The sequence below is a fragment of the Gouania willdenowi genome, chromosome 7 (genome assembly GCF_900634775.1).
Source record: "Gouania willdenowi chromosome 7, fGouWil2.1, whole genome shotgun sequence".
Taxonomy (NCBI): Eukaryota; Metazoa; Chordata; class Actinopteri; order Blenniiformes; family Gobiesocidae; genus Gouania; species Gouania willdenowi.
This window is the reverse complement of record NC_041050.1, coordinates 6505945-6519692: the sequence shown is the minus strand read 5'-3', so window position 1 is coordinate 6519692 and position 13748 is coordinate 6505945. Positions and strand designations below refer to the sequence as shown.

General features: G+C 39.1%; 1 protein-coding gene across 5 annotated transcripts in view; it reads left to right on the top strand.

Annotated features, from left to right (window-relative positions):
• LOC114467691 (protein bicaudal D homolog 2-like) overlaps positions 1–12560 on the top strand; it is a 54853-nt gene extending 42293 nt beyond the window's left edge. The window contains exons 10-12 of one of the 5 annotated variants that reach the window (XM_028454174.1): positions 5341–5587; positions 7263–7343; positions 10253–12560. In XM_028454174.1, coding sequence (XP_028309975.1) covers positions 5341–5587; positions 7263–7334 — 319 coding nt within the window. In that variant the 3' untranslated portion in view covers positions 7335–7343; positions 10253–12560. Of the gene's footprint in view, positions 1–5340; positions 9453–10252 lie in introns of those variants that run through there. The other 4 variants (XR_003674542.1, XM_028454175.1, XM_028454173.1 and 1 more) reach the window with 4 other exon arrangements.
• The last annotated feature ends 1188 nt before the right edge of the window (positions 12561–13748 follow it).

Genomic DNA, 13748 nt, shown 5'->3' with positions numbered 1-13748 from the left:
TTAAAACAACACACAATCTCAAACAAATGTGACCTCAAACATGATCAAAAACGAATTCTAGAAAAAAATGTATTTGGGGTCGCCAGAAATTGTTGATATTAAAATGGGGTCAAGATCCAAAAAAGGTTGGGAACAACTGTGTTAAATAGTGTTTCTTTCCACTTATTGGCAAAATGAGATTCTTTAAAATGTCTGTTATCACTCGTTCATTCCATCATTATGCTCTTTAGTTGTTTTTAAATAGTTTTCTAAGCAAAACGTTGTAGTTGGATTTAGAAATGAGAGAAAGGGGGTACTTGAGCCAAAAAAGTTTGAGAATCACTGGCTTAGAGTGTGAAAGTTGATCTGGAGATCTGTCCCACGTGTTTTTCTTTCTGTTGATGTTTTTGTCGCACACATCCAGCCGTCCTCGTCCCTACACGAGTTCCATTCCCCCTGTTTTTGAGTTTGTTGTAATGTATTGGTATGTAAATTCAGTCCTATACGGTGCAGAGTTGGGTCAGGGGACTCCTTGAGACTTGCCTGAGTAAGTTTTCCCACACTCCCCCTTCTTTTGCTCACCCCTCTCCATCCTGCACAACCAAAAAACTGGTTTTCTTGTCCTGAAAAGGAAGGAGGGTTTTTCTGTTAACCCACTAAAGGAGCCTAATTTGACAGCCTCTTAGTCTCTACACAGTAATCTCTGCTTTGACATACTCTCTAAAACAAACGATGTGTGGGCTTCCACTAAAGATTAAGACCAGATGAGTGGATTTTTTTTCCTAAATCCTTTTGTGGCACCTTTGTATGGCCTTATACAGCAGTGTGGGGCTTATTTATAGATTACAGTTACTTTAACATCTGAGAATTTCAAGGGAGTTTTATCGTGTGTGTGCTTGTGTTTTTTCTCTCTGGTCCTCTGCAGCTGTGGTCTTTGGTGTCGTGTTGACTTCAAACCTCCAACATTCCTAAGACATGTCTCAACATGCTCTCACTGTAACAGTCCAGCCCTCCATACAAAGCCTATTGTTCTTTTGATCATCAAACGTACACCATCAGTTGAGCTGCAATGCTTTTGTTAGTTACCTTCGCCTAGAAGGTAAATTATCTTTTCCCGGCGTTTTTTACCGGTTATATTTTTGCTGGTATTTATTTATTTGTTTGTCTGTGAGCAGTCGAACTCAAAAACGAATGGACGGATTATTAATATTTTTTTAAATATGTTGCGGTTTAATTTATTCAGACAACCTTTACTTTGAAATTTACTTTAGTCTCCTGACATGTTTACTCTGCCGACTGTCAGTCTTCCTCAAAGGCATCTATTGATTGCTTTTATGCATCCTTATGAGTTCTTTCTTCAGGAAAACATCAGAGAATAGATGAAACCGTAACATTGTAGGATGTTCCGGACTAATATACTGATTCTAGATCAGTTTTAAAAATCTTTCACCATTGGCGAAATTTCAAAGATTCGTATCTCGGTTCGTAATTGACCGATCTTTACAAACTTCGACTGAGTTTTGTTGCGTTGGTTCCTCAATTACTCCACAGAGTTTCATCCAGATCAGGTCCGGATTGCACGTTTCATTTCATTGCGATTTTTTCAAAACAATAAGGGTGTCCATTCATTTAGACCGACTACATGTGGTTATTAATGGAGAGAGAAATGTCCTCCAAGCCTTCCTAAAGCAGGGATGGGCAAAGTCATCAGAGCGGGGCCATAAAACTGTGATTGTATCTGATCCGAGGGCCACAGTATCAACATTCATGTCAGCATTTAGAATAATTACCAATCTGAGAATTACCACAGGGGGAAAAAAGGGTTTTATCTTCTTTTTGTAGAAACTTTGTTTGAATTTTTGTTGTAATTTGTGCCTTTTTGGGGTCACTTTCTGTATTTTTGTTGTTTGTTTAATATTTTCACATCATTTTGTGTCATTTTTTTGTGTGTCTGTGTAGCTATTATGTAATGTGTGATTGTTTTTGTCGTCATTTTGTTTAAGTGGCTGTTGTGTCTCTTTGTTGTCTTTTTGTGTTTTATGAGTCATTTTGTGTATTTTTAGAATTTTTTGTGTACTTTGTGCATTTTGCTACTGTTATTTTGTGTATTATGTTGGGCTTCATGTTACTTCCAATTTCTTGAATTATAATGTTGGGGGATTTGCTCTCTGTGTGTGATATATATCCCACCATGACCAATCAAGCTCCAGACATGGCTACAGCTGAGGCGATGGCGTGCGGGCCTCAGGGGATTATTAGGGTTATTAATTACGACCCATGTCTGTATGAATGTTTCAATAGCTGCGGCCCTGACTGTAAATTACCACAGAAATAAACACATTTGTGGGTTTTCGTCGCTGGGAATTTGACAATTATTCCGAAGGCCAGCCACCACCTCCTGACCCCTTTCTGCTGTTGAGCTGCAGCAGCCAATAATCAGGCCTATTGTAACCCCCCAGTTCAAACAATAACCTCCTCGCTTTTTTCCCGGGAAACTGGCACAGCCCCAACACATGAGTGACTGATCTGTTTGAAAGCACACCAGCCCCTCCTTTTCCTCCTCCTGGGGTGTCCCACCATCTCATACTGGGTTTAATGGAGTAGCACTGATCCCATTGTCTGGGTGTGTGTCCCTCAGGGAATCGAGCTGCATGCACAAGTAGGCGGGGCACGGTTTGTTTTTGTATGGCATTGGCCAGGGTTCACATGGCCTTGGACCATGTGCAGCGTCTCACACACACAACAATAACACGTGCTTCGAAATGACCTTTGATGTCAGTTTATAAGTGAAAGACGTATTCTTCCTTTTTCAGGAGTAAACGTTTTAACTGAGCTTAATTAGTGGTAGTTTTCTCAGAGAATTTATCTGATAACATAACACAAGTAAAAACTTGGCATTCTCTAGATCAGGGGTTCTCAACCTTGGAGACAGGACCCCATTTGGGTTACGAGACACTGGGAGTGGGGTCGGAGTAGGTGGTGTAGGAAACTAGGAATATTTTCTGAACAATTTGAGCCCATTTTTGCCCTTTTTCTGCCACTACACCAAATTTGCCATATTTGAACCTATTTTCATCTCCTTTTTGCCATATTTTTGCTCCTTTTAATGCATTTTTGCTACATTACTCCCATTTCTGCCACTTCTCCATCAAATTTCAATGCCTATTTAATACTTAAAAACCCTTTCCACCACTTTTCGCACCTAATTTTGCACATTGTAGTTCCATTATTATCACTTTTAACCTCTTATCACCATATTATTGCATATTTTTGCCAAATTAACCACATTCACGATTTATCATGACCATTATTTACCATTTTAAACTAATTGTTCCAATATTGACACTTTGAACCGTTTTTACCTCTTTTTTTTCTCCCCGTTTTGGCCACTCTAATTTTCAACTTTTAACCAATTTCTATGGTTTTTAAAATCACATTTCACCACCTCTTCCACCATTTTTGTTCACTCTTAACCCATTTTATTTCTAATTAAAACAAGGATTTACATCTTTAAGATAACTATACTATGGCCCAAATAATAATAACATTTCTGAGTAACAGTGGATATAATTCAAATAAATAAATAAATGTGGTTATCATAGATTCATAGAACAATGGACCATCATTTTGCAGACTTTATGGGTGGACCCCAAAAATGTATCCCCTTTATTCCCCCTTATAGATGACCCTGTCTCCACATGACTGTTCTTCAATGTTCACATCTGTGTTCAACCACCTTCAGCTACAGTGGGGGGTCCCCGGTCTCTGGCACCGTCATTTTGGGGGTCGTTGGCTAAAAAGGTTGAGAACCACTGCTCAAGAGTTTGTTTTTTTTTTTTTTTTATCAATGATGGATGTTAAATAAAAGAAACAAACCAAAATAGATGAACAATGAAAGCGAGTACGGTAACATATGATAATATAGTGTACGATAGAAACACAAAGTGACGTCTGCCTGTACAACCACTCCCTTCGTAGGGATGTGTCCGTCCCTACTGGAGAATGTCGTCCATGCTGCTTCGTCATGAGTGTGATGGTGTGATATAAGGAAAGAGATAAATAATTAGACTAATGAATGAAGGGGAATGCCAGGAGCTGAAATACAAAACTCATGAGGAAGGATGTGTTGAGGTTGGGAGAGAGAGATACATTAGAAATGATAAAGAAAAGCAATATTAAACCCCTATCTCAATGGCTGGGTGGGTATCCAAGTTTTTTTTGGGTTTACTCATAGAGACGCACACACATTCAAGGACATCATGTAGTGGTGCCGCAGTGCAGCACTCAGGTTTTAGAAGCCTGAGGCAGACACACTGTCTGTCCTGTGTGATGATTGGCCACACTGAAGTCTGATCCAAATAGACTCAGAGGATGGAGCTTTGACAGTCTTAGCTTAGCTTTAAAAGTGTGAAATCAGTGCAAACATCTACATTACAGAGCAATGAGCCCTCTTCCTATTTCTAACTTTGACTGTTTCCTGCTTTGCAACGTCACAACAACTCTTACTAACCTTCATAAATAGTTCAGATTTCTGTGCCTGAGTGGTGACACATTAATACTATTACTTTTATAATCAATTATTGATAAAATCTTCCATATTAATAGGTAATGTGCTGCTAAGAGCATTCTACTGAGGGATCATTGCTGGTGTTGACAGACAGTGGAGATAAGTTGTTGCTTGATGGCGCCATCTGGTGGTAGTAGTGTTGAAAACCGTCTTCATTTATGTTGACCCATTACTGTCACTTTTAACCTCTTTTTGCCACATTTCATGCTTATTTTGCCAATTTAACCACATTCACAATTTGTCATATCTATTATTTGCCAGTTTAAACTAATTGTTCCAATATTGGCACTTTGAAACCACTTTTTCTGTCCCTTTTTGGACACGTACATTTTCAACTTTTAACCAATTTCTGTGGTTTTTAAACTCCCATTTCACCACCTTCTCCACCATTTCTTGTCACTTTTAATCCATTTTATTACTGATTAAAACAAAGATTTACATCTTTAATATGACATTTTGATATTTTGGCACACCCCTAGTTGATCTTATTCAGGAAAATACTTCAATATTCATGTTTGTGTTCAACCACCCTCAGCCACAGTGGGGGTCACCGCTCTCTGGCACCTTTATTTTGGGGATCGCGGGCTGAAAAGGTTGAGAACCACTGGTCTAAAGGGCCGGATTTGGTCCCCGGCCTTAAGTTTAATACGTGATTTTGAAGAACTATGCATTAGGCTCCATGTGAAGTTTCTTCCAGGGCCGCTTTGAGCTTCTAACTCGTGCTTTGAAGCGAGCAAACTGATTTATTTTTTGCTTTTTAACATTTCTGCTCTGGTTGTGTGTGTTTGCTACAGCTGTGACGAGTACGTCACCCAGCTTGAAGAAATGCAAAGGCAGCTGGCGGCTGCAGAGGACGAGAAGAAGACCCTCAACTCTCTGCTGAGGATGGCCATCCAGCAAAAGCTGGCGCTGACTCAGCGTCTGGAAGATCTCGAGTTCGATCACGAGCAGACACGACGGGGAGGCAGCGGGGGCCGGGCCAAATCTCGTAGCAAAGCCGGCACCACCAGCACCACCAACGGCACCATCAACACCCCCCACGTAAGTCAGAGCATCACCTGCTCCAGCTCCAGCCACCCAGAGCCCAACAACTCAATGCCCAACGGCCTTCTGGGAGGGCCCATGGTGTTCTGCAGCGAGAAGTACAAGATCTACTGCGACTGAGGCGGAGGCCACGCCCCCCTCCACGGGACTGACGTGTACAGAAGGAACGCCCAAATTTTCCTGCCTTAGTGTTAAAGAGCCTCCACATGCTAGCTCGCTTAGCTCCCAAACTAGCCTGCTGTTTCAGGGACTGCTGTGTGTGCTAGTGTCAGCGCCGAGGGCAACGCAAACATATGTACGTAGAGTGTGCACTTAGACGTATGTACGTAGAGTGTGCACTTAGACGTATGTACGTAGAGTGTGCACTTAGACGTATGTACGTAGAGTGTGCACTTAGACGCATGTACGTAGAGTGTGCACTTAGACGCATGTACGTAGAGTGTGCACTTAGACGCATGTACGTAGAGTGTGCACTTAGACATATGTACGTAGAGTGTGCACTTGGATGTATGTACGTAAAGTGTGCACTTCTTAGACGTTTGGAGCTTAGTAGACATACACGGCATGAGGGTCAGGCCCTGGGTATAAAGGAGCCGTTGTGGATATAATGAAGTGTCTATTCTTTCTGCTGTGTATGATGTCATAGGTGGCAGCTTCTGTGCTTGTTTGTTCTGACCCCGGGTCGCTTGCCTAGAACTATTAACACATGACGTGTGAGGATGAGGATGATGATGATGATGATATGACATCGTCTATTCTCTGGCTTGTCTGCTGACATTGGTGCTCCTTTAAAAAAGCATTTTAATCAAGTCCATTGTAATGTTTACAGTTTAAAAAAAAAAAATAGGAGAAATGAAAATATGCAAAGTTCCTCTGCTTATTTTTTTGGTCAGGGGAGCAAAAATCTAAGTAAAATTCCTGCTTTTCTGATGGATTTGTTTGGACAGAAAAAGGAGCACCTTTGTTTATTTCAGGATGTTTTTTTACAGCTGTGACGCTAGCACACCAACACACACTATAGAGTCTGTAGAACTGCATGGCTTTGCAAGCTGAAAACACTTATAAGCTTTTTTTTTAATCCACAGTGTTTCCGTCGTTAGGTGTGAGATACGAGACAAACTCAAGAACCGCAGGGCTCTACATCGCACAGCAACGTAGAGTTATATGATGTTTTATGAATAATAGGAGGGCTATGTACCGTAGTGTGATTTCTTTAGAGCCATATCGGAAGATAAGAGTGGACGTTTGACAAATCGATCCCCACATCTAAATTAATTAAGTGCACTTCAGCATAGGTGCCTCAGGTTCCTATTTTTGGTTTAAAAAATGGTTGAAATGATTACGTACTGTGAAAAGAGATGCTTATATAGAAATATAGTTTTGGTCAAAGAAGATTTTTTGAATACAAAGAAACTTCAAAAGAGCACAAAAATACAAAAGGTGGACAATAATAAATCAGTAAACAACTTTCTGGCAAAAGTGCCTGTTGATCCAAACGCTTGATATCTATTTATGAATCTATCAGTGTGATGATGGAAAGCCCTGTCCTCGCTTTCTGCACGAGCTGTGTTTCTCCTTTTATTTTGGCGAGATCGCCGAGAGCTCCCATATCCGTTTCATCGCCTCACCTTTTCTAAACGCTGACTCATCATCACGACTTTCTCTCTCGTAGATCGTCAGCAGCTTGTTCCCTCGGCATCGCCTCTCAGTCTCCGCTCGGGGGAAGCTTTTTCCCTCTGAATAATGTGGTCAGGTAATTCCTCACCTGCCTGCGCGCGTGTGTGTGTGCGTATATGTGTGTGTGTGTATTAGCCTATTAGGGTGGTTCAAAATATGATGGTATAAGAAAAAAAATTCCAAATTTTGCCAGATCGCATTTTTTCCTTGTTTTCTTTGAACATCTGCACCCAAAATGTTGTCATTATAACGTATAAAATATAAATATTCACAATTTTTGTAGCTCAACCAAACAATGTGCAACTTTCACAGATATCAGAAATGTCAACAATATAACGGTCAGTTTGGTCATTAATTGTCTTTGTATTTAAACTAAATGAGTAAAAACATTAGGTAAAACATTTTGTAATAACTATCCATTATAAGCAGTAACTGTTAGTTAATGAGTTATAAATTGCTATAACAAACTATTAACAACTGATCTGTAAAGTGTGAGTTAGTTATTAGCTTCCACGTGTTATTGGGACGTTATTCTAAAATTGTGAATATTCCTCGTTTACTAACTGTTAGTAGATGTTTAGAATAAAATCCCAATAACATATATAAAGTTTTAACTGATTCTTAATAAGTCATTGGTCAGTAGTTTACTAATAACTTATTTGTGATCTATTTCTAATTTAAAAGGTATTGTTATACTATATCATTAACATACAGTTAACATGTCATTGATAAGCTTGTAAGTATTCTATTCACTATCTATAAGACATAGTTATAAATCCTTGACAAACTGTCAACAGCAAATATTCAACAAGCAATTTCTAACTGTTTATTAATGATAGTTATTATAAAGTGCTATCGAACATGGGAATCTGAAAATAGAAATAATGTCAACATGGTGAAAATTTACCCCATTTTTGGTAACAGATGCAATCAACGTGAACAAGGCAAAAAGCAATTTGGCAAAATTTGGTGAAAATATATTTTGTGAACCACCCTAGTGTGTATATTTCAGTGTTGACGTGACGAGCTCTCGTGTGTGTGTGTGTGTACTAGGATGCGTTATTCTCTTCTTTTTGTGTGTGTGTGTGTCTCGAGGACAAAATATACTGTTTGTATCGACAAAAGCTTTAACCCCTCGCAAGCTACTGTATGTATTACGCAAATAAGAAGAAGGAAAAAAAAAAAGTGGGGCTTGTGTTTAGAAATCATAGACATTAGCTTTATGACACTGAAAGCAGGGTTGATGTGAGGCATATCCTGCAAGGTTTACGAAAAACACTTTTTATACGACTCTAAAATGACCTCCGCGCACCTAATAGACAGTTTCAGGTTCAAATCTTGCAGGATTCTATCAGTATTTAATCTTATAAAATAATTAGGAAACATCAACCCTGCTTCAGTGAGTATCCATAAGCTACAGCACTACAGCATGGAAACCAGACTTATGTACACGTAACGGGAAAGAAAAGAGCTTCCTTACTCTTTACCTGTGAGATTTACCAAATGTACATGTATGATATATATCATTTGCGCCGAAAAAGAAAGGTTAAATAGGAACTGAAAAAGGGAGATTTGTTGATGATGTAATAGTAAACCAGTTCCCAGTGAAGAAGAAGAAGTTGGACACCTTGGTGGAGATCACCAGATGTGAGGCTGAGAGGAATAAGGAGGGATAACTACATTTTGGCTGTGAGCTTATTTTTGATAGATTCCCAAGATGTGATGGTGACTACACCCCCCAAATACCAGTCCCTCCCCCTTCATTCCACTTAGTTCAAAATATATGGCTGTGTTCGAAATTGCACACTTTGTACTATGCACTACAAAGTCAATGAGTATATACTGTCCACTATATACTATAAGTATGGTTAGGATGATGACGATGACTTTCCAACTTTCCCAAGATGCATTTTGAACCTGAAACTGAAACACACTGAGGCTAAATATATTCGTTGATTCTCATTTTAAGCGAAAAAGTGACCAAGTAGAATATCAACATGTGCTCATTTGATCCTTTAAACTCGCGGAAATGCATTTCATGGCCACATTTCGGAGAGTCCATATTTAACGCATTGACCAGTACTTCTTACGAAGCAACTTGTCAAATCAGTAGATTGATGCACAATGACGGGAACAAAGGTCAGGCTGGAACACCCTGTAGCTGGCCACCTTTGATGAGGGTGTCTAGTGTTAAAAAGGCCAAAACACCCTCTGATTCAAAGGAACACTACTGATCTGATGCCGACATTTCAGAGATTTTCGGAGACCCGCCATTGTGCTACTGACAAAACTTCCGGTTAACTTCAAAATAAGAGCCCTGTTTACAATAGTGTTTAAAAAAAAAACTAATAGAAGACAAGAAGAGATGCTTTTGTTTTGAAGCTTGAAGCTAAAAAAATGTCCCAATATAATATACGTTTGGGTATTTCTCTCTTACTCAATCTTTTCATACTATCTAATATGAACGCACTACATAGTCATTTTGACGTCAAACTTAGTATGAGTATTACGTTAGTATGCGATTTCGAACACAGCCAATTATGTCTGACGCATCGTGTCATTCCAACATGGTGCCTCCTCCTACCTCCGTCTGCAGGACTTCTTTCGCTCCACCGTTTAGTTGGACCTCACTCGTTAGCTTGGTTTCTGATTGGTTGGAAGCCTGCATGTCCAAAACATAAGCCATCCTTCATTAACGTGCATGAGACGTGGGTTATTCTACGCACCCTCAGCTCACTTTTGTCAATCGAGGGTTGTTTTACTTGTGAGTCTTTGGCTTTCTAACCAAACGTGTGGCCTGGTGTGTTTTGGTTTTTGTTTTGTTTTTTGCTACTTCCTGCCTAAAAGAAGCATTACATGGGTTTGCTTCATGCTCCTAACACCTGCCTGTTGCTGCTTTAACTAACCACAGCGCCGGCTCCGCACTCTCAAGCTAACGTAAATGCTAATGATGCTGATCATTTGTTTGTTTTTCCATTTTTACAGTAATTACAGTAATTCTGCGCCGACCACGGATTTCCAACATCAGGTCCAATTCCGGCAGCTGATTGAGCACGGTGAAAAGCGTTGTTAGCACTGTTAGCTTTGGACTAAAAAAAAAAAAAAAAGATGACACTTGTAGCAGTGATAACGCTTAAAAAAAAAAAAAAAAAAAAAAACACTACTTTAAGTTTTATACTGACTTTGCTGACACACAATAACATGTGACGCATTTTTGTTTAAAACACCAGGCCTCGTTTTTTGCGTTCAGCTACTAGAAGCCATTTTCTCACAAGTTTGATTGGCTAAACTGACCCTCGGTCAACCAATGGTGATGTGGTGGTTTCATAATGTAAATCAACAAGCTTTTCATTATTATTATTATTTTATTTTTTTAGTTTGTTTTTATAATCTGTGCACTTTCATTATTTAGGATTTTAACTTACTATTATTAACTAATAGGAGAGCATGGTAGTACTACGGATTGTGAGTTATTCCTTATAGATTACGATAGGATTATACATCCTCGTGTATTTATACGACAAAAAACGCGATACCCAAGTAAAGGCTCCACAAACCACAAACGTACTATTATGACTTTCCTCAAGATTTCATCCACGTGATCATTTATTGCATGGAAGCTGTTTGTTTACTTTGTTTGTATGTTTGTTCTACTGCCATGTTCCATACGGAAAGAAAGGAAAAAAAATCCAGGGTGATCAAATTCTAGGGTTTTTTCATGTATTTATTATTCCTAGGAATAGTTCAAAAATCTCTCGGTGAAACTTGACAAACGCTCTGACTCTGATACGTCGGATATGGTGAGTTGCATTTTTGGGAAAACATTTTCGCTGATGCTGGTAATGTTTTCCCCCAGCTTCTTACCGAGGGCGTTCCACTGTAAATGGGATCACTGGCTTTCAGAATTCTCTGCAAAGTGCAACATTGAAATTCCAAATTGGAATTGTTTCATTCTCTCTTCATTTATTGTGCCAAATCTTTGGTACACCATTAGGTCGAAAAAGGAACGGAGACTGGAAAAGACGACCAGCCGCCAGCGGACACAGGTGTTGGGTTCAAACAACCCGTAAGAACCGTGGCTTTTGTTTTTTTGGTTCATTAAAGTTTATTTTCTGACCAGTAGTGCCTTTAATTGTTTCAAGGGAGAATCGTGTAGACTAGAGCGTTTCTTTTTGTTTAACTAGGTGGAGACTTGGGGTTAAAATGACTGTGAGCAGCAATAAAAGTGAGACGATTGTTTTGAAATGAGCTCAATAAATGGTAAAGTTGCATTGAATTCTGCAGGTCAGTGATCCACTTGATGAATTCAGGGGTGTTACGAAAAAAAAAAGTTGTGTTTTTCTAATTAAACTTTGGGAACCAAAAGAAATCCCTTTGGCCTCCAGTTGTTGAACAACACGCCCCAAACATCTGTAAAGTGTTGGGCTCAGTGTACTCTTGGAAACATCAATGTTATCTCTAGCATTGTTTGGTGACGGTGACGTGATATCGATAGTATTGTTTAACAAATGTGCAAAACGGCGCATTTCATTCTTTCTTTTTTGTCCAGGTTTTGTTTGTTTGTTGTTGGGTTTTTTTATTACTCAATTTTGTGTTTTTTTTTTTTTTGTTTTTTTTTTACATAATCTTTGAGCATTCAGTTTTTCAGGAAACAGAAAACAAAAGTTGCATCAACAAGCTTGAGTAGTGCCATGATAGCCAATGCTTGCTTGTTGAGGCGTTAAAGTTACAAATACGGAAAGAGAAGCTCAAATTAAAGTGCAATTCAGGTGCTGATTTACAGTGAAAGACGTTTTCTGTTTGCTGGAAGCAAAAAGCATTTGTGATAATAAAAAATCTAGCTGTGCAAATTTTTATATCGTCATATTGTGTTTCAGTATTGATCCATAATGAGAGTTTGATATCTTTATACGAAAAATAACAACTCCACCTGTACGTTGGTATTTATTTGAATTGTCATGCAGTACTGTATTCTTATCAATAATGTGCATTATGATTAGTGGCATATTGATTACGACTAAACGTCATATGCATGTTTCCCAGTCATGGGACCTTTACACAGAACCGAAAACAAACATGTTAACTTTTGTCAGGGAATTTAGAAATGAAAGAAGAAAAAAAAAAAAAAACAAGAATGAAAAATGGGTTTTAGTCTAAAGAGAAAAGTTGAGTCTGTATTACTGCTGAACTAATCCTCTGAAAGTGTTTTTGTTTGTTTTCTAGTGAACAGGTGGTAAGTCTGTGTAAGGGTAGTCATGCTGGTTAAAATCAATAAACGTGACTTAAGTCGCAAGTTTGTCTCCGAGTTGTTATTTAAAGCAGTGGTTCTCAACCTTTTCAGCCAGCGACCCCCATAATAAAGGTCCGGGGACCCCCACTGTACCTGAAGGTGGTTGAACACAGATATGAGCATTGAAGAACAGTCATGTGGAGACGGAGACGTCTATAAGGAGGAATAAACGAGCGAGCTATTTGGGACAAATGATGGTTCATTGTTCTATGAATCTGTGATAACCACATTTATTAATTTATGTGAATAATATCCACTGTTATCCAGGAAGTTTATTATTATTTGTACCATATTATAGTCATTTAAAGTTGTAAATATTTGTTTTAATCAGAGAGAAAATGGGTTAAAAGTGACCAGAAAAGGTGGTGAAATTACATTTTAAAAACCACAGAAATCAGTTAAAAATTGCACAAATGGACAGAAAAAGGGTTCAAAGTGTCAATATTGGAACGATTAGTTTAACCTGGCACATGATGGGCATGACAATTTGTGAATGTGGTTAAATTGGCAAAAAAAAAAAAAGCATATGGTGTAAAGAGGTTAAAAGTGACAATAATAGGACAACAATCTGCAACATTACTTGGGAAAAGTGACGGAAAGTTTTTATAAGTGGAAAAAATGTCAAGAAAAGGCATTGAAATTTGATGGAGAAGTAGCAGAAATGCATTTAAAGGAGCAAAAAAAAAAAGTGAGGTAAAATAGATTAAAATGTGGCAAGTTTGGTGTAGTTGCAGAAAAAGGGTAAAAATAAGCAAACATGGGCTTAAAGTCTTCAAAACATATTCTGTCTCCTAAGGGCATCTGGCCCCAGTGTCTTGCTAACCCAAATGGGATCCCGACCCCTAGGTTGAGAACCAGTGATTTAATGGTCTGACACTGCGCATGAAGGGTTAAATAAGGGAAAAAACTGCCTGCAGCCCCCAGTGTTCCCAGTGAGTGTTCCCAGCTGGAAGGGGAAACCTCAGCTGTCCAAGCGGCTGCAGGCCAGGATGTGATCACATTTCACACAATGCACCAAAACACCTCCTCCAACCCCCCCATTCCATTCCACACCACCTCATCTACAGCTCTCTTTCCTGGCTTCACTCACCCCCACTCTTCTTCTCTCAGTTCCCATCCTCTCTCCTTCCCTCCTGGAGATAAACGCCCACACACACACACACACACGCACATCAGACCAAGTTTCTTCTT